The sequence below is a fragment of the Pempheris klunzingeri genome, chromosome 23 (genome assembly GCF_042242105.1).
Source record: "Pempheris klunzingeri isolate RE-2024b chromosome 23, fPemKlu1.hap1, whole genome shotgun sequence".
Classification (NCBI taxonomy): domain Eukaryota; kingdom Metazoa; phylum Chordata; class Actinopteri; order Acropomatiformes; family Pempheridae; genus Pempheris; species Pempheris klunzingeri.
The window spans coordinates 13,991,502-14,018,181 of record NC_092034.1 but is presented as its reverse complement, the minus strand read 5'-3'; the positions used below and the strand labels follow the sequence as shown (position 1 = coordinate 14,018,181).

The 26,680-nt window shown below is 40.3% G+C and overlaps 2 protein-coding genes and 2 pseudogenes across 2 annotated transcripts; all 4 read right to left on the bottom strand.

The window, feature by feature from the left end:
• Window positions 1-6,224: 6,224 nt before the first annotated feature.
• Window positions 6,225-8,230, bottom strand: LOC139223051 (uncharacterized; annotated as a pseudogene).
• Window positions 8,231-12,306: 4,076 nt separating this feature from the next.
• LOC139223270 (uncharacterized) lies at window positions 12,307-13,817 on the bottom strand. Its single transcript, XM_070855245.1, has 5 exons — window positions 13,772-13,817; window positions 13,270-13,611; window positions 12,920-13,030; window positions 12,767-12,801; window positions 12,307-12,431 (listed from the first exon to the last, which is right to left on the bottom strand). Exons 1-5 carry the CDS (start codon window positions 13,815-13,817, stop codon window positions 12,309-12,311), a joined length of 657 nt encoding a protein of 218 aa, XP_070711346.1. The 3' UTR covers window positions 12,307-12,308.
• Window positions 13,818-20,986: 7,169 nt separating this feature from the next.
• On the bottom strand, window positions 20,987-23,034 carry LOC139223102 (uncharacterized). The gene is made up of 5 exons (XM_070855038.1): window positions 22,989-23,034; window positions 22,487-22,828; window positions 22,137-22,247; window positions 21,985-22,019; window positions 20,987-21,200 (listed from the first exon to the last, which is right to left on the bottom strand). Exons 1-5 carry the CDS (start codon window positions 23,032-23,034, stop codon window positions 21,078-21,080), a joined length of 657 nt encoding a protein of 218 aa, XP_070711139.1. The 3' UTR covers window positions 20,987-21,077.
• Window positions 23,035-24,620: 1,586 nt separating this feature from the next.
• LOC139223269 (uncharacterized) lies at window positions 24,621-26,675 on the bottom strand (annotated as a pseudogene).
• Window positions 26,676-26,680: the final 5 nt, after the last annotated feature.

Below are 26,680 nucleotides of genomic sequence, written 5' to 3'. Positions count from 1 at the left end.
TCACGGAGCTTCTAGCGTGGCTGCAGACTCTTGTTTCACATCAGCAGCCTCTCTTCTGCTGCTGTTTGTGCTCTTCACTGTGAGAATAGCAGTTGCTTATTCCAGCGTTCTCCCCTGTGCGATGGTGTGCAGGCCTGTGCAGCCTACTTCTTAGTGAGTTTATGTAAAGTGAGTGGAGTGATTTAATGATGCTGGAAGACATCGATTTACACTTTTCACAGGAGCATTGTTGTTGAAGACCGTGGACAGGTTGGCTGCTGTGCCTAGATATCTACATCTATTAGATGATTGGATCAATACGTTTTTTCAGGTTGGTCTTCCAACACTAAGTGTCAGTTCTGTTTTAAGCCTGTGTTGTGTTTTTGGTTGGCTGCCGTGCCTCAGTATCTATCTATGTCCCTGTCTTGCTGTTTTTCTCTCGATTTATCGGTCTTCTTGAAGGTCTTCTTATGAAAATATCCAAACAATAGATGCCATTTTTATTTTCTTTAAGTCTGTGTTGTGTTTGTTTTGGTCCCGTATCTCTTTCTCTCCATCATTCATCTGTCTATCATTTCTTCAAGTTGTTGTTGAAGACGATAGATTTGGTTGGCCGCCGTGCCTAAATCTGTCTGATCAGTTTGGGCCAATACTCTATTTTCTTTGAGTACTTGTTACAGAAACAGATGAATAGGTTGGCCGCCGTGCCTAAATATCTACATCTAACTGGTGAGTTTGGGTGCATTTTTGAGCAATGACCACTTTTTCAGTTTGATCTGCAAAACGGTGTCAGTTTTATTTTCTTTAAGCCTGTGTTGTGTTTTTTGTTGCCCGCTGTGCCTGATTATCTCCATTTATCTCTCTATATTCTTCACGTTTTGATTAAAGACGGTGAACAGGTTGGCCGCCATGCCAAAATATCTACATCTAACTGATGAGTTTGGATTATTGTTTGTGCAATTATTTAGTTTTTTTTCAGGGTGATCTACAAACCGTAAGTACATTTTCTTTTCTCTAAGTCTGTTGTGTTTTTGATTGGCCGCCTCTATCTCTCTTTCTCATCTGTATATCTATTTTCTTTACGTGTTTGTTGAAGACAATAGATGGGTTGGCCGCCGCGCCTGAATATGTACATCTGTCTGAATTTGGTTCAATATTTGGGTGAGAACCATCTTTTTTTTTTCAGGTTGATCTACAAACAGTAAGTGTCACTTTTATTTTCTTTGAGTCAGTTGTTGTATGTGTTTCAAGTTTGCCGCCGTGCCTCAACATCTTCCCATCTCTCTTCTTTATCTCTCTCTATTTAGTGATTTTCTTTATGTTCTTGTTAAAGAAAAAAGCTGGGTAGGTTGGCCGCTGTACCTAAATATCTACATTTAACTGGTGAGTTTGGATTATTTTTTGTTTTTTTCAGGGTGATCTACAAACAGTAAGTACATTTTCTTTTCTCTAAGTCTGTTGTGTTTTTGATCGGCCGCCGTGCCTTAATGTCTATTTACATTTCTCGCTATCTCCCTTTCTCATCTGTGTATCTATTTTCTTTAAGTGTTTGTTGAAGACAATAGATCAGTTGGCCGCCGCGCCGAGCAATGACCATTTTTTCAGTTTGATCTAATTCATTTTTATTTTCTTTGAGTCTGTCATTGGCTGCTGTGCCTAAATATATTTCTATATCTCTCTGCATCTCCATCTGTCATCTATATATCTATTTTCTTTAAGTTTCTGTTGAGGACAGTAGATCGAACGGCCGCTGTGCCCTGGAGTTGAGTTTCGACATTGAACATGTATCATTTGCAGACTGCATGAGGAGTCACACCTACATCACCACACCTCCACTATAAATGGGGAAACTGGCTACAACAGTAAATGGAGACCAGTCTTCTACCTATATTTTTTTTCATGCAGGCTCAACACAACCATCTTTGATATTTGAGAGAAAGCGATAAAGCTTTTGTGTCAAAGTGGTACAGCTTTTGTCACTTCTGGTGGTGTTTTGCAGAGAGCTGAAGGCCAGTCTTCCTGTGGCAGTCGCTCTGGCTGATACACGGTGTTCTCACCACAGGGGAAAATAATGGGTGGGGGGGGGACACGTGACTAGTTTCATGCCCGCATGTGTATGCATACACAGCTAGCGCAGAAAGCTACCCCTTTGTATTATTCATAGACACATTCACCATGTCAGTACACAATCGATTAATTAGATTACAATAGATCATCAAGTTTTAAAAAAAGTCAGAATATCAAGTCAATAGAGAAAAACGCTGCTTTAGCCTAAACCTCTAGTGATGTGCACTGTACTCTCTCCACCCAACCTGCAGTATGTCCCTAGGAGGACATTTGACAGTCATCAGCGTCCTTTGCTGGCTCCTCCTCCATCAAACCAGTTTGTTAATTTTTAGAATACAATCAAGGACAAACACAATTTAAAAAATGGTTTGGAAATAGAGAGAAAGAATCATGTGAGACTCAAGAGGAATATTATAAATGTTCCTAATATTGGATCCTCCCACCTGAAGCCTACGCTTACGACACTGGATATTTGCTGGAGCAAGAACGTACAGCAGTTATCAACACTTGATTGAAACCAATGTAACTTGTGAGGGTCATGTAGTTCAATAAGTTTGATATGATTTATAAAAGTACCATTGCTTTTTTATAACAGCTGTCTGATGTCTGTGGTCATGACTGAAGTCTTCCTGTAGTGGGGACTTTTTTCTGACTTACACAGACATTATTTGTCACCATGGGGGGGCTGATTTCTTCTATCGTTACTTAGTTTCTTTACTGTTTTCTGGGCTGAATAATTACAAATGCTGATATTATTCAGTCAAAAGTAAGTTTTCATGGTTTCTTTTGTTTTTTTGCTTCAAAGCTTTGACCTCAGAGGTCTCGTGACTTTTCCCTCAGTGGTGCTCGGACCACACTGCATCTTCCTATGAAGTGATGTGTACCTCACTCACCCCTCCCTCCCCTCTGACAGACCATCTGACTGTTTCTATAAGTAGGCTGACAGGAATCAGTATCCTTTGTCTCTTCATCAAACATCAAGACAAAAAGAAGAAAGACAGAGACTTTGTCCAACAAAGGGAAAAAAATAAGTATCATGAACGTTGAAACTTCATTACAAAATATTTTTTTTGCCCCTAACCACACTGAAAAGCAAAATGGCAGACTAATATCATAAAAACATCAGCTATACTACATTTCCAGTTGCGTCCTGAGTCTATCTGCTTGCAGCATAGATAACACAAGTTTCCATTCGTCCGTCTGATGCAGACCTCCTTTGTCTCATTGTCTCTGGAAGGAACCTCAGCACTGCAGAGTTCAGGCTATGAGAGCCCAGATTCTGTAGAAGAAAAAAGTATTTAGTGTCACATACTGTAACTATGCTTTCGTGGTTCAACACAGGATTTGCACCGGCCCATGCTGCCTCAAGGCTAAATGGTTTTCAGAACTTCTAAACAACAAGGATTAATCTTATTAATCATATTGTCCACACACACTGGTTTGCACCAAAAAAGTCAAAACTTGGAATATTAATCAGTTTATAGAATTATAGAATATAATAACCTTTAATTGATGATGATGATGATAATAATAATGAATTGCTTCACCTTGTTTCTTTCAGCGTACATTTCTTCGTTGGCAGCTTCATGACAAAAGAGCACTCTGATTAGTTAAATATCATTGAGCAAACGTTCGGCATTGAATTTGTCTGTCACAGATCGATACAAGATGATTTGCATCAAATCAAACGTTAGCTGTACCTGTGTGAAGTTTCCTGAATTTAACAGCCAGAACAATGACGACCACAGTGAGGAAAACAGTCAGACCACCCAAGATCACAGTGATTAGGTTTACTATCCCATCAGGCTCCTCTACAAGAAAATGACAGACTTAGACTCTGGCTTTAGGCTCTGTGGTAACCTGCACAATACAAAAGGAGAACCTTACTTTCAGTCTGAAAATCCTCTTCACAATGACATTCAGCATCACATTCACTGTAACCTTTAAAGACAGGGGGGGTGAAATAAATGTCCATACTACTGTTGCAGTGAATTTGAGATGTACTGTAAATATGCCTCTGAAAGAGGTGAGACGGAACTACAATCTTACCTTGAACCCGTAAATACGTCACATCAGAAGTGACTGTGTGTCCTTCGATGTAAAATCCACAGAAATACAGTCCAGAGTCAGATACTTTCACTTGTTTGATTGTAAGAAAGACAGTGGAGATGTTGGAGCTCATTTCATATCCGTTTTGAAATCCATTGCAGAATTTAACTTCGTCACTAAAGAAGAGCAGAGAGGAGATACAGCTGGGTTTGGTTCTGTTGACCACTCTGAACCACTCTGTCTGACTTAGTCGTCTGGAAATGTTGAAGCACCTCAGAGTGACTTCTTCACCAGGCAGGACCTCCACAGTCTGAGACCCAAAGCCTGAGACGGAGATCCAGCCTGAAACACACAGCAGAGACAACGGCAGAATTATTCCTGAGTGCATAATACAAGGTTCACTGGAATGAAACGACAATAAAGTCATCTGTAATTTATCTTTAAATTCTGATGCGTTACTAGTTGGATTACTTGATGCTGTGAATAAAGAGCCAATACTTACAGAGGCAGCAGAGAAGTAAAGCTGTTGTGAAGGTGAAGCTCCTCATTGTGTGTTTAATTGTGTTACTGCAATGACAGTCCGCTCACTGAGCTCTTATAAACGGGTTTAGAGAGGCGGAGTGTCTTTTGGCTTTTCATCTGTCCGCTCACTGCCAGTGCAGCGCCATGCCGTCACATTAGAGTCATTAAAAGTGTCCTGTTGTGTTGAATGTGAAGAAACCACCTGCAATATGAAGTTGTGTTGAGCTATTTCAATTGTTCTTGTTTCAGTTGCTCATTGAACACAGCTTTTTTTATTTAGACAATACACCTAATTTGCAATAATTGAAATAATTTTGAGTGCAACTGTATTTATGATTGGCTGAGGTGGAAAGGTCTGTGTATCAATAAAAACAAAATACGAGGGGAAATGACTCATGATGTCCATGAAGCATCATCGCTGATGTCACTGAGACAAAAGATGGAGCTGGATCAAAACTTTAATTTGCTGAACGTTGTAGACAATCCTCAAATTAATAGAGGAAATAAAGAAATGCAGTATGTGCATTACACTTCCTACATCGTTTTCCAGTGAGAATAGATTGCCGACCTTTCTATTTTGTCCTCTGCAGTGCTTCATTTGGCATGTAGCTGAAGAATTAGTGCTTAGCAAGTGTTTGAACAAGTGCTTGGCTTGATGCTCTCAGTATTCACATAAAGGTTATGGATGGAAACGCTAAGTCGACCACATTGGTCCAATTATAGGATTGTTTTTTTTCTTTTTACAGACATTCATGGTCCCCAGAGGATGAGTCCTAAACATTTGATAACTCAGCAACTATTTGATGAATTGCCATGAAATTGAATGACCAGTAACACTGAGTTTGCGTGCATGTTAGCATGCTCACGTACCGAGCTTAAAGCATCGCCGTGCCAAAGTGCAGCCTCACGGAGCTTCTAGCGTGGCTGCAGACTCTTGTTTCACATCAGCAGCCTCTCTTCTGCTGCTGTTTGTGCTCTTCACTGTGAGAATAGCAGTTGCTTATTCCAGCGTTCTCCCCTGTGCGATGGTGTGCAGGCCTGTGCAGCCTACTTCTTAGTGAGTTTATGTAAAGTGAGTGGAGTGATTTAATGATGCTGGAAGACATCGATTTACACTTTTCACAGGAGCAGTATTCTTGGTGTGTGAAAATGTCTTCAGTATGCGTGTGGTCACTGCTGAAGTCTTCCTGTGGTGGACGCTTCAATTGAGCTCATACAGTCAAAGTATGTCAGCATATCGTTATCTAATTTCGTCATTCTCCAAAAGTATAAATACATCAGCTGGTTTTAAGCAGGCAGGCTAGTTGTCACTGCCTCTTTTTATACTTTCCACTGACTGTTTTTTCAAAGGGCTTGTGATTGTCACCTCGGCTGTTCTCAGACCGCACTGCTGCGCTGTCTCTTCCTGTCAAACCAGTGATGAGCATCTCACTCACCCGTCCCTCCACGGGCAGTTTGATTTTCCCTGTACGTGAGCTTGACGGTCATCGGAGTCCTTTGTGACTCTGGATCCATCACACATTGAGCATGTAACTGTTGCCGCTCACACTCAGAAGAATCACGAGTGAGAAAATGCAGAAAGGTTATTCAGAATTTATTGTTCTGCCACGCACTACCCACACACAGAAACACAGCAGCAGATTAACGTGATAAAACATCAGTTCCACTCTGAGTGGCAGTTCCACGTGTTTCCTAAGACTATCTGGTGGCAGCATACACAACATTTGGCTCCAGCTCTCTCCCAGACGCAGGCCTGCGGTTCCCTTTCGGCTTAGCCTGAAAACTTAGAGCTGCATAGTTCAGGTCATCTGAGGCCAGATTCTGTAAATCAGAATGTATTTATTTATTGATATTAGTTTGATATTTACTGTATCAACCACACTTTAGCTGAGTCTGTGAAAATCCATAAAATTAGATTTTTACCACAAAGGAATCATTACAACTAAGATGGATGTAAACTATACTTGACCTAAGTCTAATTTAAATGCCAAAACATGATTTCTAGTAGAGTCCCAGGTGTGTTTCACAGTTCAGTTTTCTATTTGATTCGAAACGAAGTTGCTCAAACAGCAATAGTCTATAGGCCAGATTTTATAATTATACTGTCCTCGTATCTCTCTTGACAAAAGTAAGATAATAAAAAAACAAAATCACTGTTGGTAAGAAGAGAAAAAGTGTGGCTGCAACTAGCATTTGCGTAGCATCTCATGTTTTGAGACTACTGTGAGCAAAATTACGAATGTTGCTCAAATCCTGCTGTTCGAGTTAATGATCTTCGACTTTGTTCCAAGGTCAGTGATCAAAAAACTGATATTTGGATCTCAAACTATGATTTAATGGAGATCAGTTTTGTTTGAGATTAAAGTGGACAATTCTGACTCCCTGCCTGAATGTACTAATGTATAAATATAAATCACATCCTCTTAGTTGTGCTGTTGTACTCGATATCACCACGGCTGTGATTCAGTCGGGGCCACGAGGACCACAAGCAGATTCCTGAATATTACCGATGCTCGGGACAAAGATCATTAACTGACTGATCCTGTCTTTAAATGCATCTTTCCAAACATTACACACAGTTTATAGAAGTTAATGGTCAGTTCACCTGGTTTCTTCCTGGCTGTGGTTCTCGATTCACAGCTAAATGTCAAAAGACAAAAATCGGATTAGTTTATCATTACCCACCACATTTGCTGTAGATTGTCCATCATGTTGACACAACTTACAAAGGATGTGCAAATTAAAAAGCTGCTGTACCTGTGTGAAGTTTCCTGAATTTAACAGCCAGAACAATGACGACCACAGTGAGGAAAACAGTCAGACCACCCAAGATCACAGTGATTAGGTTTACTATCCCATCAGGCTCCTCTACAAGAAAAATGACAGACTTAGACTCTGGCTTTAGGCTCTGTGGTAACCTGCACAATACTAAAGGAGAACCTTACTTTCAGTCTGAAAATCCTCTTCACCATCACATTCACTGTAACCTTTAAAGACAGAGGGGGAGATTTGAGATGTACTGTAAATATGCCTCTGAAAGAGGTGAGACGGAACTACAATCTTACCTTGAACCCGTAAATACGTTGCATCAGAAGTGACTATGTGTCCTTTGATGTAAAATCCACAGAAATACAGTCCAGAGTCAGATACATTCACTTGTTTGATTGTAAGAAAGACAGTGGAGATGTTGGAGCTCATTTCATATCCATTTTGAAATCCATTGCAGAAATGAACTTCGTAACCAGACGAGTACAGAGAGGAGATACAGCTGGGCTTGGTTCTGTTGACCACTCTGAACCACTGTGTCTGACTTGGTCCGCTGGAAATGTTGGAGCACCTCAGAGTGACTTCTTCACCAGGCAGGACCTCCACAGTCTGAGACCCAAAGCCTGAGACGGAGATCCAGCCTGAAACACACAGCAGAGACAACGGCAGAATTATTCCTGAGTGCATAATACAAGGTTCACTGGAATGAAACGACAATAAAGTCATCTGTAATTTATCTTTAAATTCTGATGCGTTACTAGTTGGATTACTTGATGCTGTGAATAAAGAGCCAATACTTACAGAGGCAGCAGAGAAGTAAAGCTGTTGTGAAGGTGAAGCTCCTCATTGTGTGTTTAATTGTGTTAATGCAATGACAGTCCGCTCACTGAGCTCTTATAAACGGGTTTAGAGAGGCGGAGTGTCTTTTGGCTTTTCATCTGTCCGCTCACTGCCAGTGCAGCGCCATGCCGTCACATTAGAGTCATTAAAAGTGTCCTGTTGTGTTGAATGTGGAGAAACCACCTGCAATATGAAGTTGTGTTGAGCTATTTCAATTGTTCTCGTTTCAGTTGCTCATTGAACACAGCTTTTTTTATTTAGACAATACACCTAATTTGCAATAATTGAAATAATTTTGAGTGCAACTGTATTTATGATTGGCTGAGGTGGAAAGGTCTGTGTATCAATAAAAACAAAATACGAGGGGAAATGACTCATGATGTCCATGAAGCATCATCGCTGATGTCACTGAGACAAAAGATGGAGCTGGATGAAAACTTTAATTTGCTGAACGTTGTAGACAATCCTCAAATTAATAGAGGAAATAAAGAAATGCAGTATGTGCATTACACTTCCTACATCGTTTTCCAGTGAGAATAGATTGCCGACCTTTCTATTTTGTCCTCTGCAGTGCTTCATTTGGCATGTAGCTGAAGAATTAGTGCTTAGCAAGTGTTTGAACAAGTGCTTGGCTTGATGCTCCCAGTATTCACATAAAGGTTATGGATGGAAACGCTAAGTCGACCACATTGGTCCAATTATAGGATTGTTTTTTCTTTTTACAGATATTCATGGTCCCCAGAGGATGAGTCCTAAACATTTGATAACTCAGCAACTATTTGATGATTTTCCATGAAATTGAATGACCTGTAACACTGAGTTTGCGTGCATGTTAGCATGCTCACGTACCGAGCTTAAAGCATCGCCGTGCCAAAGTGCAGCCTCACGGAGCTTCTAGCGTGGCTGCAGACTCTTGTTTCACATCAGCAGCCTCTCTTCTGCTGCTGTTTGTGCTCTTCACTGTGAGAATAGCAGTTGCTTATTCCAGCGTTCTCCCCTGTGCGATGGTGTGCAGGCCTGTGCAGCCTACTTCTTAGTGAGTTTATGTAAAGTGAGTGGAGTGATTTAATGATGCTGGAAGACATCGATTTACACTTTTCACAGGAGCATTGTTGTTGAAGACCGTGGACAGGTTGGCTGCTGTGCCTAGATATCTACATCTATTAGATGATTGGATCAATACGTTTTTTCAGGTTGGTCTTCCAACACTAAGTGTCAGTTCTGTTTTAAGCCTGTGTTGTGTTTTTGGTTGGCTGCCGTGCCTCAGTATCTATCTATGTTCCTGTCTTGCTGTTTTTCTCTCGATTTATCGGTCTTCTTGAAGGTCTTCTTATAAAAATATCCAAACAATAGATGCCATTTTTATTTTCTTTAAGTCTGTGTTGTGTTTGTTTTGGTCCCGTATCTCTTTCTCTCCATCATTCATCTGTCTATCATTTCTTCAAGTTGTTGTTGAAGACGATAGATTTGGTTGGCCGCCGTGCCTAAATCTGTCTGATCAGTTTGGGCCAATACTCTATTTTCTTTGAGTACTTGTTACAGAAACAGATGAATAGGTTGGCCGCCGTGCCTAAATATCTACATCTAACTGGTGAGTTTGGGTGCATTTTTGAGCAATGACCACTTTTTCAGTTTGATCTGCAAAACGGTGTCAGTTTTATTTTCTTTGAGCCTGTGTTGTGTTTTTTGTTTCCCGCTGTGCCTGATTATCTCCATTTATCTCTCTATTTTCTTCACGTTTTGATTAAAGACGGTGAACAGGTTGGCCGCCATGCCAAAATATCTACATCTAACTGATGAGTTTGGATTATTGTTTGTGCTATTATTTAGTTTTTTTCAGGGTGATCTACAAACCGTAAGTACATTTTCTTTTCTCTAAGTCTGTTGTGTTTTTGATTGGCCGCCTCTATCTCTCTTTCTCATCTGTATATCTATTTTCTTTACGTGTTTGTTGAAGACAATAGATGGGTTGGCCGCCGCGCCTGAATATGTACATCTGTCTGAATTTGGTTCAATATTTGGGTGAGAACCATCTTTTTTTTTCAGGTTGATCAACAAACAGTAAGTGTCACTTTTATTTTCTTTGAGTCAGTTGTTGTATGTGTTTCGAGTTGGCCGCCGTGCCTCAACATCTTCCCATCTCTCTTCTTTATCTCTCTCTATTTAGTGATTTTCTTTATGTTCTTGTTAAAGAAAAAAGCTGGGTAGGTTGGCCGCTGTACCTAAATATCTACATTTAACTGGTGAGTTTGGATTATTTTTTGTTTTTTTCAGGGTGATCTACAAACAGTAAGTACATTTTATTTTCTCTAAGTCTGTGTTTTTGATCGGCCGCCGTGCCTTAATGTCTATTTACATCTCTCGCTATCTCCCTTTCTCATCTGTGTATCTATTTTCTTTAAGTGTTTGTTGAAGACAATAGATCAGTTGGCCGCCGCGCCGAGCAATGACCATTTTTTCAGTTTGATCTAATTCATTTTTATTTTCTTTGAGTCTGTCATTGGCTGCTGTGCCTAAATATATTTCTATATCTCTCTACATCTCCATCTGTCATCTATATATCTATTTTCTTTAAGTTTCTGTTGAGGACAGTAGATCGAACGGCCGCTGTGCCCTGGAGTTGAGTTTCGACATTGAACATGTATCATTTGCAGACTGCATGAGGAGTCACACCTACATCACCACACCTCCACTATAAATGGGGAAACTGGCTACAACAGTAAATGGAGACCAGTCTTCTACCTATATTTTTTTTCATGCAGGCTCAACACAACCATCTTTGATATTTGAGAGAAAGCGATAAAGCTTTTGTGTCAAAGTGGTACAGCTTTTGTCACTTCTGGTGGTGTTTTGCAGAGAGCTGAAGGCCAGTCTTCCTGTGGCAGTCGCTCTGGCTGATACACGGTGTTCTCACCACAGGGGAAAATAATGGGTGGGGGGGGGGGGGGACACGTGACTAGTTTCATGCCCGCATGTGTATGCATACACAGCTAGCGCAGAAAGCTACCCCTTTGTATTATTCATAGACACATTCACCATGTCAGTACACAATCGATTAATTAGATTACAATAGATCATCAAGTTTTAAAAAAAGTCAGAATATCAAGTCAATAGAGAAAAACGCTGCTTTAGCCTAAACCTCTAGTGATGTGCACTGTACTCTCTCCACCCAACCTGCAGTATGTCCCTAGGAGGACATTTGACGGTCATCAGCGTCCTTTGCTGGCTCCTCCTCCATCAAACCAGTTTGTTAATTTTTAGAATACAATCAAGGACAAACACAATTTAAAAAATGGTTTGGAAATAGAGAGAAAGAATCATGTGAGACTCAAGAGGAATATTATAAATGTTCCTAATATTGGATCCTCCCACCAGAAGCCTACGCTTACGACACTGGATATTTGCTGGAGCAAGAACGTACAGCAGTTATCAACACTTGATTGAAACCAATGTAACTTGTGAGGGTCATGTAGTTCAATAAGTTTGATATGATTTATAAAAGTACCATTGCTTTTTTATAACAGTTGTCTGATGTCTGTGGTCATGACTGAAGTCTTCCTGTAGTGGGGACTTTTTTCTGACTTACACAGACATTATTTGTCACCATGGGGGGGCTGATTTCTTCTATCGTTACTTAGTTTCTTTACTGTTTTCCGGGCAGAATAATTACAAATGCTGATATTATTCAGTCAAAAGTAAGTTTTCATGGTTTCTTTTGTTTTTTTGCTTCAAAGCTTTGACCTCAGAGGTCTCGTGACTTTTCCCTCAGTGGTGCTCGGACCACACTGCATCTTCCTATGAAGTGATGTGTACCTCACTCACCCCTCCCTCCCCTCTGACAGACCATCTGACTGTTTCTATAAGTAGGCTGACAGGAATCAGTACCCTTTGTCTCTTCATCAAACATCAAGACAAAAAGAAGAAAGACAGAGACTTTGTCCAACAAAGGGAAAAAAATAAGTATCATGAACGTTGAAACTTCATTACAAAATATTTTTTTTGCCCCTAACCACACTGAAAAGCAAAATGGCAGACTAATATCATAAAAACATCAGCTATACTACATTTCCAGTTGCGTCCTGAGTCTATCTGCTTGCAGCATAGATAACACAAGTTTCCATTCGTCCGTCTGATGCAGACCTCCTTTGTCTCATTGTCTCTGGAAGGAACCTCAGCACTGCAGAGTTCAGGCTATGAGAGCCCAGATTCTGTAGAAGAAAAAAGTATTTAGTGTCACATACTGTAACTATGCTTTCGTGGTTCAACACAGGATTTGCACCGGCCCATGCTGCCTCAAGGCTAAATGGTTTTCAGAACTTCTAAACAACAAGGATTAGTCTTCTCATATTGTTTGCACCAAAAAAGTCAAAACTTGGACTTAGAATATTAATCAGTTTTTTAAAACTATAATATAATAACCTTTAATTGACCTTTAAAATGATGACGGCGACAAAGATAATAATAATAAAATACTACTAATAATAACAATAATAATAATAAGAACAACAACAATAATAATAAAAATAATAATGAATTGCTTCACCTTGTTTCTTTCAGCGTACATTTCTTCGTTGGCAGCTTCATGACAAAAGATCACTCTGATTAGTTAAATATCATTGAGCAAACATTCGGCATTGAATTTGTCTGTCACAGATCGATACAAGATGATTTGCATCAAATCAAACGTTAGCTGTACCTGTGTGAAGTTTCCTGAATTTAACAGCCAGAGCAATGACGACCACAGTGAGGAAAACAGTCAGACCACCCAAGATCACAGTGATTAGGTTTACTATCCCATCAGGCTCCTCTACAAGAAAAATGACAGACTTAGACTCTGGCTTTAGGCTCTGTGGTAACCTGCACAATACAAAAGGAGAACCTTACTTTCAGTCTGAAAATCCTCTTCACAATGACATTCAGCATCACATTCACTGTAACCTTTAAAGACGGAGGGGGTGAAATAAATGTCCATACTACTGTTGCAGTGAATTTGAGATGTACTGTAAATATGCCTCTGAAAGAGGTGAGACGGAACTACAATCTTACCTTGAACCCGTAAAGATGTTGCATCAGAAGTGACTATGTGTCCTTTGATGTAAGATCCACAGAAATACAGTCCAGAGTCAGATACATTCACTTGTTTGATTGTAAGAAAGACAGTGGAGATGTTGGAGCTCATTTCATATCCGTTTTGAAATCCATTGCAGAATTTAGCTTCGTCACTAGAGAAGAGAAGAGAGGAGATACAGCTGGGCTTGGTTCTGTTGACCACTCTGAACCAGTCTGTCTGACTTGGTACAGTGGAAATATTGGAGCACCTCAGAGTGACTTCTTCACCAGGCAGGACCTCCACAGTCTGAGACCCAAAGCCTGAGACGGAGATCCAGCCTGAAACACACAGCAGAGACAACGGCAGAATTATTCCTGAGTGCATAATACAAGGTTCACTGGAATGAAACGACAATAAAGTCATCTGTAATTTATCTTTAAATTCTGATGTGTTACTAGTTGGATTACTTGATGCTGTGAATAAAGAGCCAATACTTACAGAGGCAGCAGAGAAGTAAAGCTGTTGTGAAGGTGAAGTTCCTCATTGTGTGTTTAATTGTGTTAATGCAATGACAGTCCGCTCACTGAGCTCTTATAAACGGGTTTAGAGAGGCGGAGTGTCTTTTGGCTTTTCATCTGTCCGCTCACTGCCAGTGCAGCGCCATGCCGTCACATTAGAGTCATTAAAAGTGTCCTGTTGTGTTGAATGTGGAGAAACCACCTGCAATATGAAGTTGTGTTGAGCTATTTCAATTGTTCTTGTTTCAGTTGCTCATTGAACACAGCTTTTTTTATTTAGACAATACACCTGATTTGCAATAATTGAAATAATTTTGAGTGCAACTGTATTTATGATTGGCTGAGGTGGAAAGGTCTGTGTATCAATAAAAACAAAATACGAGGGGAAATGACTCATGATGTCCATGAAGCATCATCGCTGATGTCACTGAGACAAAAGATGGAGCTGGATGAAAACTTTAATTTGCTGAACGTTGTAGACAATCCTCAAATTAATAGAGGAAATAAAGAAATGCAGTATGTGCATTACACTTCCTACATCGTTTTCCAGTGAGAATAGATTGCCGACCTTTCTATTTTGTCCTCTGCAGTGCTTCATTTGGCATGTAGCTGAAGAATTAGTGCTTAGCAAGTGTTTGAACAAGTGCTTGGCTTGATGCTCCCAGTATTCACATAAAGGTTATGGATGGAAACGCTAAGTCGACCACATTGGTCCACTTATAGGATTGTTTACCATTGAATTTTTTACAGATATTCATGGTCCCCAGAGGATGAGTCCTAAACATTTGATAACTCAGGAACTATTTGATGATTTTCCATGAAATTGAATGACCTGTAACACTGAGTTTGCGTGCATGTTAGCATGCTCACGTACCGAGCTTAAAGCATCGCCGTGCCAAAGTGCAGCCTCACGGAGCTTCTAGCGTGGCTGCAGACTCTTGTTTCACATCAGCAGCCTCTCTTCTGCTGCTGTTTGTGCTCTTCACTGTGAGAATAGCAGTTGCTTATTCCAGCGTTCTCCCCTGTACGATGGTGTGCAGGCCTGTGCAGCCTACTTCTTAGTGAGTTTATGTAAAGTGAGTGGAGTGATTTAATGATGCTGGAAGACATCGATTTACACTTTTCACAGGAGCATTGTTGTTGAAGACCGTGGACAGGTTGGCTGCTGTGCCTAGATATCTACATCTATTAGATGATTGGATCAATACGTTTTTTCAGGTTGGTCTTCCAACACTAAGTGTCAGTTCTGTTTTAAGCCTGTGTTGTGTTTTTGGTTGGCTGCCGTGCCTCAGTATCTATCTATGTCCCTGTCTTGCTGTTTTTCTCTCGATTTATCGGTCTTCTTGAAGGTCTTCTTATGAAAATATCCAAACAATAGATGCCATTTTTATTTTCTTTAAGTCTGTGTTGTGTTTGTTTTGGTCCCGTATCTCTTTCTCTCCATCATTCATCTGTCTATCATTTCTTCAAGTTGTTGTTGAAGACGATAGATTTGGTTGGCCGCCGTGCCTAAATCTGTCTGATCAGTTTGGGCCAATACTCTATTTTCTTTGAGTACTTGTTACAGAAACAGATGAATAGGTTGGCCGCCGTGCCTAAATATCTACATCTAACTGGTGAGTTTGGGTGCATTTTTGAGCAATGACCACTTTTTCAGTTTGATCTGCAAAACGGTGTCAGTTTTATTTTCTTTAAGCCTGTGTTGTGTTTTTTGTTGCCCGCTGTGCCTGATTATCTCCATTTATCTCTCTATATTCTTCACGTTTTGATTAAAGACGGTGAACAGGTTGGCCGCCATGCCAAAATATCTACATCTAACTGATGAGTTTGGATTATTGTTTGTGCAATTATTTAGTTTTTTTTCAGGGTGATCTACAAACCGTAAGTACATTTTCTTTTCTCTAAGTCTGTTGTGTTTTTGATTGGCCGCCTCTATCTCTCTTTCTCATCTGTATATCTATTTTCTTTACGTGTTTGTTGAAGACAATAGATGGGTTGGCCGCCGCGCCTGAATATGTACATCTGTCTGAATTTGGTTCAATATTTGGGTGAGAACCATCTTTTTTTTTTCAGGTTGATCTACAAACAGTAAGTGTCACTTTTATTTTCTTTGAGTCAGTTGTTGTATGTGTTTCGAGTTGGCCGCCGTGCCTCAACATCTTCCCATCTCTCTTCTTTATCTCTCTCTATTTAGTGATTTTCTTTATGTTCTTGTTAAAGAAAAAAGCTGGGTAGGTTGGCCGCTGTACCTAAATATCTACATTTAACTGGTGAGTTTGGATTATTTTTTGTTTTTTTCAGGGTGATCTACAAACAGTAAGTACATTTTCTTTTCTCTAAGTCTGTTGTGTTTTTGATCGGCCGCCGTGCCTTAATGTCTATTTACATTTCTCGCTATCTCCCTTTCTCATCTGTGTATCTATTTTCTTTAAGTGTTTGTTGAAGACAATAGATCAGTTGGCCGCCGCGCCGAGCAATGACCATTTTTTCAGTTTGATCTAATTCATTTTTATTTTCTTTGAGTCTGTCATTGGCTGCTGTGCCTAAATATATTTCTATATCTCTCTGCATCTCCATCTGTCATCTATATATCTATTTTCTTTAAGTTTCTGTTGAGGACAGTAGATCGAACGGCCGCTGTGCCCTGGAGTTGAGTTTCGACATTGAACATGTATCATTTGCAGACTGCATGAGGAGTCACACCTACATCACCACACCTCCACTATAAATGGGGAAACTGGCTACAACAGTAAATGGAGACCAGTCTTCTACCTATATTTTTTTTCATGCAGGCTCAACACAACCATCTTTGATATTTGAGAGAAAGCGATAAAGCTTTTGTGTCAAAGTGGTACAGCTTTTGTCACTTCTGGTGGTGTTTTGCAGAGAGCTGAAGGCCAGTCTTCCTGTGGCAGTCGCTCTGGCTGATACACGGTGTTCTCACCACAGGGGAAAATAATGGGTGGGGGGGGGACACGTGACTAGTTTCATGCCCGCATGTGTATGCATACACAGCTAGCGCAGAAAGCTACCCCTTTGTATTATTCATAGACACATTCACCATGTCAGTACACAATCGATTAATTAGATTACAATAGATCATCAAGTTTTAAAAAAAGTCAGAATATCAAGTCAATAGAGAAAAACGCTGCTTTAGCCTAAACCTCTAGTGATGTGCACTGTACTCTCTCCACCCAACCTGCAGTATGTCCCTAGGAGGACATTTGACAGTCATCAGCGTCCTTTGCTGGCTCCTCCTCCATCAAACCAGTTTGTTAATTTTTAGAATACAATCAAGGACAAACACAATTTAAAAAATGGTTTGGAAATAGAGAGAAAGAATCATGTGAGACTCAAGAGGAATATTATAAATGTTCCTAATATTGGATCCTCCCACCTGAAGCCTACGCTTACGACACTGGATATTTGCTGGAGCAAGAACGTACAGCAGTTATCAACACTTGATTGAAACCAATGTAACTTGTGAGGGTCATGTAGTTCAATAAGTTTGATATGATTTATAAAAGTACCATTGCTTTTTTATAACAGCTGTCTGATGTCTGTGGTCATGACTGAAGTCTTCCTGTAGTGGGGACTTTTTTCTGACTTATACAGACATTGTTTGTCACCATGGGGGGGCTGATTTCTTCTATCGTTACTTAGTTTCTTTACTGTTTTCCAGGCTGAATAATTACAAATGCTGATATTATTCAGTCAAAAGTAAGTTTTCATGTTTTGTTTTGTTTTTTTGCTTCAAAGCTTTGACCTCAGAGGTCTCGTGACTTTTCCCTCAGTGGTGCTCGGACCACACTGCATCTTCCTATGAAGTGATGTGTACCTCACTCACCCCTCCCTCCCCTCTGACAGACCATCTGACTGTTTCTATAAGTAGGCTGACAGGAATCAGTATCCTTTGTCTCTTCATCAAACATCAAGACAAAAAGAAGAAAGACAGAGACTTTGTCCAACAAAGGGAAAAAAATAAGTATCATGAACGTTGAAACTTCATTACAAAATATTTTTTTTGCCCCTAACCACACTGAAAAGCAAAATGGCAGACTAATATCATAAAAACATCAGCTATACTACATTTCCAGTTGCGTCCTGAGTCTATCTGCTTGCAGCATAGATAACACAAGTTTCCATTCGTCCGTCTGATGCAGACCTCCTTTGTCTCATTGTCTCTGGAAGGAACCTCAGCACTGCAGAGTTCAGGCTATGAGAGCCCAGATTCTGTAGAAGAAAAAAGTATTTAGTGTCACATACTGTAACTATGCTTTCGTGGTTCAACACAGGATTTGCACCGGCCCATGCTGCCTCAAGGCTAAATGGTTTTCAGAACTTCTAAACAACAAGGATTAATCTTCTCATATTGTTTGCACCAAAAAAGTCAAAACTTGGACTTAGAATATTAATCAGTTTTTTAAAACTATAATATAATAACCTTTAATTGACCTTTAAAATGATGACGACGACGACGATAATAATAATAAAATACTACTAATAATAACAATAATAATAATAAGAACAACAATAATAATAATAAAAATAATAATGAATTGCTTCACCTTGTTTCTTTCAGCGTACATTTCTTCGTTGGCAGCTTCATGACAAAAGATCACTCTGATTAGTTAAATATCATTGAGCAAACATTCGGCATTGAATTTGTCTGTCACAGATCGATACATGATTTGCATCAAATCAAACGTTAGCTGTACCTGTGTGAAGTTTCCTGAATTTAACAGCCAGAGCAATGACGACCACAGTGAGGAAAACAGTCAGACCACCCAAGATCACAGTGATTAGGTTTACTATCCCATCAGGCTCCTCTACAAGAAAAATGACAGACTTAGACTCTGGCTTTAGGCTCTGTGGTAACCTGCACAATACTAAAGGAGAACCTTACTTTCAGTCTGAAAATCCTCTTCACAATGACATTCACCATCATATTCACTGTAACCTTTAAAGACGGAGGGGGTGAAATAAATGTCCATACTACTGTTGCAGTGAATTTGAGATGTACTGTAAATATGCCTCTGAAAGAGGTGAGACGGAACTACAATCTTACCTTGAACCCGTAAATACGTCACATCAGAAGTGACTGTGTTTCCTTTGATGTAAGATCCACAGAAATACAGTCCAGAGTCAGATACATTCACTTGTTTGATTGTAAGAAAGACAGTGGAGATGTTGGAGCTCATTTCATATCCGTTTTGAAATCCATTGCAGAATTTAGCTTCGTCACTAGAGAAGAGCAGAGAGGAGATACAGCTGGGCTTGGTTCTGTTGACCACTCTGAACCACTCTGTCACAGTTGGTCCGCTGGAAATGTTGGAGCACCTCAGAGTGACTTCTTCACCAGGCAGGACCTCCACAGTCTGAGACCCAAAGCCTGAGACGGAGATCCAGCCTGAAACACACAGCAGAGACAACGGCAGAATTATTCCTGAGTGCATAATACAAGGTTCACTGGAATGAAACGACAATAAAGTCATCTGTAATTTATCTTTAAATTCTGATGCGTTACTAGTTGGATTACTTGATGCTGTGAATAAAGAGCCAATACTTACAGAGGCAGCAGAGAAGTAAAGCTGTTGTGAAGGTGAAGCTCCTCATTGTGTGTTTAATTGTGTTACTGCAATGACAGTCCGCTCACTGAGCTCTTATAAACGGGTTTAGAGAGGCGGAGTGTCTTTTGGCTTTTCATCTGTCCGCTCACTGCCAGTGCAGCGCCATGCCGTCACATTAGAGTCATTAAAAGTGTCCTGTTGTGTTGAATGTGGAGAAACCACCTGCAATATGAAGTTGTGTTGAGCTATTTCAATTGTTCTTGTTTCAGTTGCTCATTGAACACAGTTTTTTTTATTTAGACAATACACCTGATTTGCAATAATTGAAATAATTTTGAGTGCAACTGTATTTATGATTGGCTGAGGTGGAAAGGTCTGTGTATCAATAAAAACAAAATACGAGGGGAAATGGCTCATGATGTCCATGAAGCATCATCACTGATGTCACTGAGACAAAAGATGGAGCTGGATGAAAACTTTAATTTGCTGAACGTTATAGACAATCCTCAAATTAATAGAGGAAATAAAGAAATGCAGTATGTGCATTACACTTCCTACATCGTTTTCCAGTGAGAATAGATTGCCGACCTTTCTATTTTGTCCTCTGCAGTGCTTCATTTGGCATGTAGCTGAAGAATTAGTGCTTAGCAAGTGTTTGAACAAGTGCTTGGCTTGATGCTCCCAGTATTCACATAAAGGTTATGGATGGAAACGCTAAGTCGACCACATTGGTCCAATTATAGGATTGTTTTTTCTTTTTACAGATATTCATGGTCCCCAGAGGATGAGTCCTAAACATTTGATAACTCAGCAACTATTTGATGATTTTCCATGAAATTGAATGACCAGTAACACTGAGTTTGCGTGCATGTTAGCATGCTCACGTACCGAGCTTAAAGCATCGCCGTGCCAAAGTGCAGCCTCACGGAGCTTCTAGCGTGGCTGCAGACTCTTGTTTCACATCAGCAGCCTCTCTTCTGCTGCTGTTTGTGCTCTTCACTGTGAGAATAGCAGTTGCTTATTCCAGCGTTCTCCCCTGTGCGATGGTGTGCAGGCCTGTGCAGCCTACTTCTTAGTGAGTTTATGTAAAGTGAGTGGAGTGATTTAATGATGCTGGAAGACATCGATTTACACTTTTCACAGGAGCAGTATTCTTGGTGTGTGAAATTGTCTTCAGTATGCGTGTGGTCACTGCTGAAGTCTTCTTGTGGTGGACGCTTCAATTGAGCTCATACAGTCAAAGTATGTCAGCATATCGTTATCTAATTTCGTCATTCTCCAAAAGTATAAATACATCAGCTGGTTTTAAGCAGGCAGGCTAGTTGTCACTGCCTCTTTTTATACTTTCCACTGACTGTTTTTTCAAAGGGCTTGTGATTGTCACCTCGGCTGTTCTCAGACCGCACTGCTGCGCTGTTTCTTCCTGTCAAACCAGCGATGAGCATCTCACTCACCCGTCCCTCCACGGGCAGTTTGATTTTCCCTGTACGTGAGCTTGACGGTCATCGGAGTCCTTTGTGACTCTGGATCCATCACACATTGAGTATGTAACTGTTGCCGCTCACACTCAGAAGAATCACGAGTGAGAAAATGCAGAAAGGTTATTCAGAATTTATTGTTCTGCCACGCACTACCCACACACAGAAACACAGCAGCAGATTAACGTGATAAAACATCAGTTCCACTCTGAGTGGCAGTTCCACGTGTTTCCTAAGACTATCTGGTGGCAGCATACACAACATTTGGCTCCAGCTCTCTCCCAGACGCAGGCCTGCGGTTCCCTTTCTGCTTAGCCTGAAAACTTAGAGCTGCGTAGTTCAGGTCATCTGAGGCCAGATTCTGTAAATCAGAATGTATTTATTTATTGATATTAGTTTGATATTTACTGTATCAACCACACTTTAGCTGAGTCTGTGAAAATCCATAAAGTTGGATTTTTACCACAAAGGAATCATTACAACTAAGATGGATGTAAACTATACTTGACCTAAGTCTAATTTAAATGCCAAAACATGATTTGTAGTAGAGTCCCAGGTGTGTTTCACAGTTCAGTTTTCTATTTGATTCGAAACGAAGTTGCTCAAACAGCAATAGTCTATAGGCCAGATTTTATAATTATACTGTCCTCGTATCTCTCTCGACAAAAGTAAGATAATAAAAAAACAAAATCACTGTTGGTAAGAAGAGAAAAAGTGTGGCTGCAACTAGCATTTGCGTAGCATCTCATGTTTTGAGACTACTGTGAGCAAAATTACGAATGTTGCTCAAATCCTGCTGTTCGAGTTAATGATCTTCGACTTTGTTTCAAGGTCAATGATCAAAAAACTGAAATTTGGATCTCAAACTATGATTTAATGGAGATCAGTTTTGTTTGAGATTAAAGTGGACAATTCTGACTCCCTGCCTGAATGTACTAATGTATAAATATAAATCACATCCTCTTAGTTGTGCTGTTGTACTCGATATCACCACGGCTGTGATTCAGTCGGGGCCACGAGGACCACAAGCAGATTCCTGAATATTACCGATGCTCGGGACAAAGATCATTAACTGACTGATCCTGTCTTTAAATGCATCTTTCCAAACATTACACACAGTTTATAGAAGTTAATGGTCAGTTCACCTGGTTTCTTCCTGGCTGTGGTTCTCGATTCACAGCTAAATGTCAAAAGACAAAAATCGGATTAGTTTATCATTACACACCACATTTGCTGTAGATTGTCCATCATGTTGATACAACTTACAAAGGATGTGCAAATTAAAAACCTGCTGTACCTGTCTGAAGTTTCCTGAATTTGACAGCCAGAGCAATGACGACCACAGTGAGGAAAACAGTCAGACCACCCAAGATCACAGTGATTAGGTTTACTATCCCATCAGGCTCCTCTACAAGAAAAATGACAGACTTAGACTCTGGCTTTAGGCTCTGTGGTAACCTGCACAATACTAAAGGAGAACCTTACTTTCAGTCTGAAAATCCTCTTCACAATGACATTCAGCATCATATTCACTGTAACCTTTAAAGACAGGGGGGGTGAAATAAATGTCCATACTACTGTTGCAGTGAATTTGAGATGTACTGTAAATATGCCTCTGAAAGAGGTGAGACGGAACTACAATCTTACCTTGAACCCGTAAAGATGTTGCATCAGAAGTGACTGTGTGTCCTTCGATGTAAGATCCACAGAAATACAGTCCAGAGTCAGATACATTCACTTGTTTGATTGTAAGAAAGACAGTGGAGGTGTTGGAGCTCATTTCATATCCGTTTTGAAATCCATTGCAGAATTTAGCTTCGTCACCAGAGAAGGACAGAGAGGAGATACAGCTGGGTTTGGTTCTGTTGACCACTCTGAACCACTCTGTCACAGTTAGTACAGTGGAAATGTTGGAGCACCTCAGAGTGACTTCTTCACCAGGCAGGACCTCCACAGTCTGAGACCCAAAGCCTGAGACGGAGATCCAGCCTGAAACACACAGCAGAGACAACGGCAGAATTATTCCTGAGTGCATAATACAAGGTTCACTGGAATGAAACGACAATAAAGTCATCTGTAATTTATCTTTAAATTCTGATGCGTTACTAGTTGGATTACTTGATGCTGTGAATAAAGAGCCAATACTTACAGAGGCAGCAGAGAAGTAAAGCTGTTGTGAAGGTGAAGCTCCTCATTGTGTGTTTAATTGTGTTACTGCAATGACAGTCCGCTCACTGAGCTCTTATAAACGGGTTTAGAGAGGCGGAGTGTCTTTTGGCTTTTCATCTGTCCGCTCACTGCCAGTGCAGCGCCATGCCGTCACATTAGAGTCATTAAAAGTGTCCTGTTGTGTTGAATGTGGAGAAACCACCTGCAATATGAAGTTGTGTTGAGCTATTTCAATTGTTCTTGTTTGAGTTGCTCATTGAACACAGTTTTTTTTATTTAGATAATACACTTAATTTGCAATAATTGAAATAATTTTGAGTGCAACTGTATTTATGATTGGCTGAGGTGGAAAGGTCTGTGTATCAATAAAAACAAAATACGAGGGGAAATGGCTCATGATGTCCATGAACCATCGTCGCTGATGTCACTGAGACAAAAGATGGAGCTGGATGAAAACTTTAATTTGCTGAACGTTATAGACAATCCTCAAATTAATAGAGGAAATAAAGAAATGCAGTATGTGCATTACACTTCCTACATCGTTTTCCAGTGAGAATAGATTGCCGACCTTTCTATTTTGTCCTCTGCAGTGCTTCATTTGGCATGTAGCTGAAGAATTAGTGCTTAGCAAGTGTTTGAACAAGTGCTTGGCTTGATGCTCCCAGTATTCACATAAAGGTTATGGATGGAAACGCTAAGTCGACCACATTGGTCCAATTATAGGATTCTTTTTTTTTAAATTTTTTTACAGACATTCATGGTCCCCAGAGGATGAGTCCTAAACATTTGATAACTCAGCAACTATTTGATGATTTTCCATGAAATTGAATGACCAGTAACACTGAGTTTGCGTGCATGTTAGCATGCTCACGTACCGAGCTTAAAGCATCGCCGTGCCAAAGTGCAGCCTCACGGAGCTTCTAGCGTGGCTGCAGACTCTTGTTTCACATCAGCAGCCTCTCTTCTGCTGCTGTTTGTGCTCTTCACTGTGAGAATAGCAGTTGCTTATTCCAGCGTTCTCCCCTGTGCGATGGTGTGCAGGCCTGTGCAGCCTACTTCTTAGTGAGTTTATGTAAAGTGAGTGGAGTGATTTAATGATGCTGGAAGACATCGATTTACACTTTTCACAGGAGCAGTATTCTTGGTGTGTGAAAATGTCTTCAGTATGCGTGTGGTCACTGCTGAAGTCTTCCTGTGGTGGACGCTTCAATTGAGCTCATACAGTCAAAGTATGTCAGCATATCGTTATCTAATTTCGTCATTCTCCAAAAGTATAAATACATCAGCAGGTTTTAAGCGGACAGGCTAGTTGTCACTACCTCTTTTTATACTTTCCACTGACTGTTTTTTCAAAGGGCTTGTGATTGTGGCCTCGGCTGTTCTCAGACCGCACTGCTGCGCTGTCTCTTCCTGTCAAACCAGTGATGAGCATCTCACTCACCCGTCCCTCCACGGGCAGTTTGATTTTCCCTGTACGTGAGCTTGACGGTCATCGGAGTCCTTTGTGACTCTGGATCCATCACACATTGAGTATGTAACTGTTGCCGCTCACACTCAGAAGAATCACGAGTGAGAAAATGCAGAAAGGTTATTCAGAATTTATTGTTCTGCCACGCACTACCCACACACAGAAACACAGCAGCAGATTAACGTGATAAAACATCAGTTCCACTCTGAGTGGCAGTTCCACGTGTTTCCTAAGACTATCTGGTGGCAGCATACACAACATTTGGCTCCAGCTCTCTCCCAGACGCAGGCCTGCGGTTCCCTTTCGGCTTAGCCTGAAAACTTAGAGCTGCGTAGTTCAGGTCATCTGAGGCCAGATTCTGTAAATCAGAATTTATTTATTTATTGATATTAGTTTGATATTTACTGTATCAACCACACTTTAGCTGAGTCTGTGAAAATCCATAAAATTGGATTTTTACCACAAAGGAATCATTACAACTAAGATGGATGTAAACTATACTTGACCTAAGTCTAATTTAAATGCCAAAACATCATTTGTAGTAGAGTCCCAGGTGTGTTTCACCGTTTAATGTTGTATTTGATTTAAAATGAAGTTGCTCAAACAGCAATAGTCTATAGGTCAGATTGTAAGATAAAGCTGACATTCCATAATTATACAGTACTCGTATCTCTCTCGACACAAGTAAAATAATAAAAAAAAGCAAACAAAATCACTGTTGGTAAGAAGAGAAAAAGTGTGGCTGCAACTAGCATTTGCGTAGCATCTCATGTTTTGAGACTACTGCGAGCAAAATTACGAATGTTGCTCAAATCCTGCTGTTCGAGTTAATGATCTTCGACTTTGTTTCAAGGTCAATGATCAAAAAACTGAAAATTGAATTTCAAACTGTGATTTAATGGAGATCAGTTTTGTTTGAGATTAAAGTGGACAATTCTGACTCCCTGCCTGAATGTACTAATGTATAAATATAAATCACATCCTCTTAGTTGTGCTGTTGTACTCGATATCACCACGGCTGTGATTCAGTCGGGGCCACGAGGACCACAAGCAGATTCCTGAATATTACCGATGCTCAGGACAAAGATCATTAACTGACTGATCCTGTCTTTAAATGCATCTTTCCAAACATTACACACAGTTTATAGAAGTTAATGGTCAGTTCACCTGGTTTCTTCCTGGCTGTGGTTCTCGATTCACAACTAAATGTCAAAAGACAAAAATCGGATTAGTTTATCATTACCCACCACATTTGCTGTAGATTGTCCATCATGATGATACAACTTACAAAGGATGTGCAAATTAAAAACCTACTGTACCTGTGTGAAGTTTCCTGAATTTAACAGCCAGAGCAATGACGACCACAGTGAGGAAAACAGTCAGACCACCCAAGATCACAGTGATTAGGTTTACTATCCCATCAGGCTCCTCTACAAGAAAAATGACAGACTTAGACTCTGGCTTTAGGCTCTGTGGTAACCTGCACAATACTAAAGGAGAACCTTACTTTCAGTCTGAAAATCCTCTTCACCATCACATTCACTGTAACCTTTAAAGACGGAGGGGGTGAAATAAATGTCCATACTACTGTTGCAGTGAATTTGAGATGTACTGTAAATATGCCTCTGAAAGAGGTGAGACGGAACTACAATCTTACCTTGAACCCGTAAATACGTCGCATCAGAAGTGACTGTGTGTCCTTTGATGTAAAATCCACAGAAATACAGGCCAGAGTCAGATACATTCACTTGTTTGATTGTAAGAAAGACAGTGGAGATGTTGGAGCTCATTTCATATCCAGTTTGAAATCCATCGCAGAATCTAACTTTGCCATCAGACGAGTACAGAGAGGAGATACAGCTGGGCTTGGTTCTGTTGACCACTCTGAACCAGTCTGTCTGAGTTGGTACAGTGGAAATGTTGGAGCACCTCAGAGTGACTTCTTCACCAGGCAGGACCTCCACAGTCTGAGACCCAAAGCCTGAGACGGAGATCCAGCCTGAAACACACAGCAGAGAAGAAATTTATTCCTAAATGCATAATTCAACTGCAAAAAACAAAAAAAGTAAAACAATGAATTCAATTCTAATTCTCACGTCTGATGTGTTACTAGTTGGATTACTTGATGCTGTGAATAAAGAGCCAATTCTTACTGAGGCTGCACAGAAGTAAAGCTGTTTTCAAGGCGAATCTTTCCATTGTGC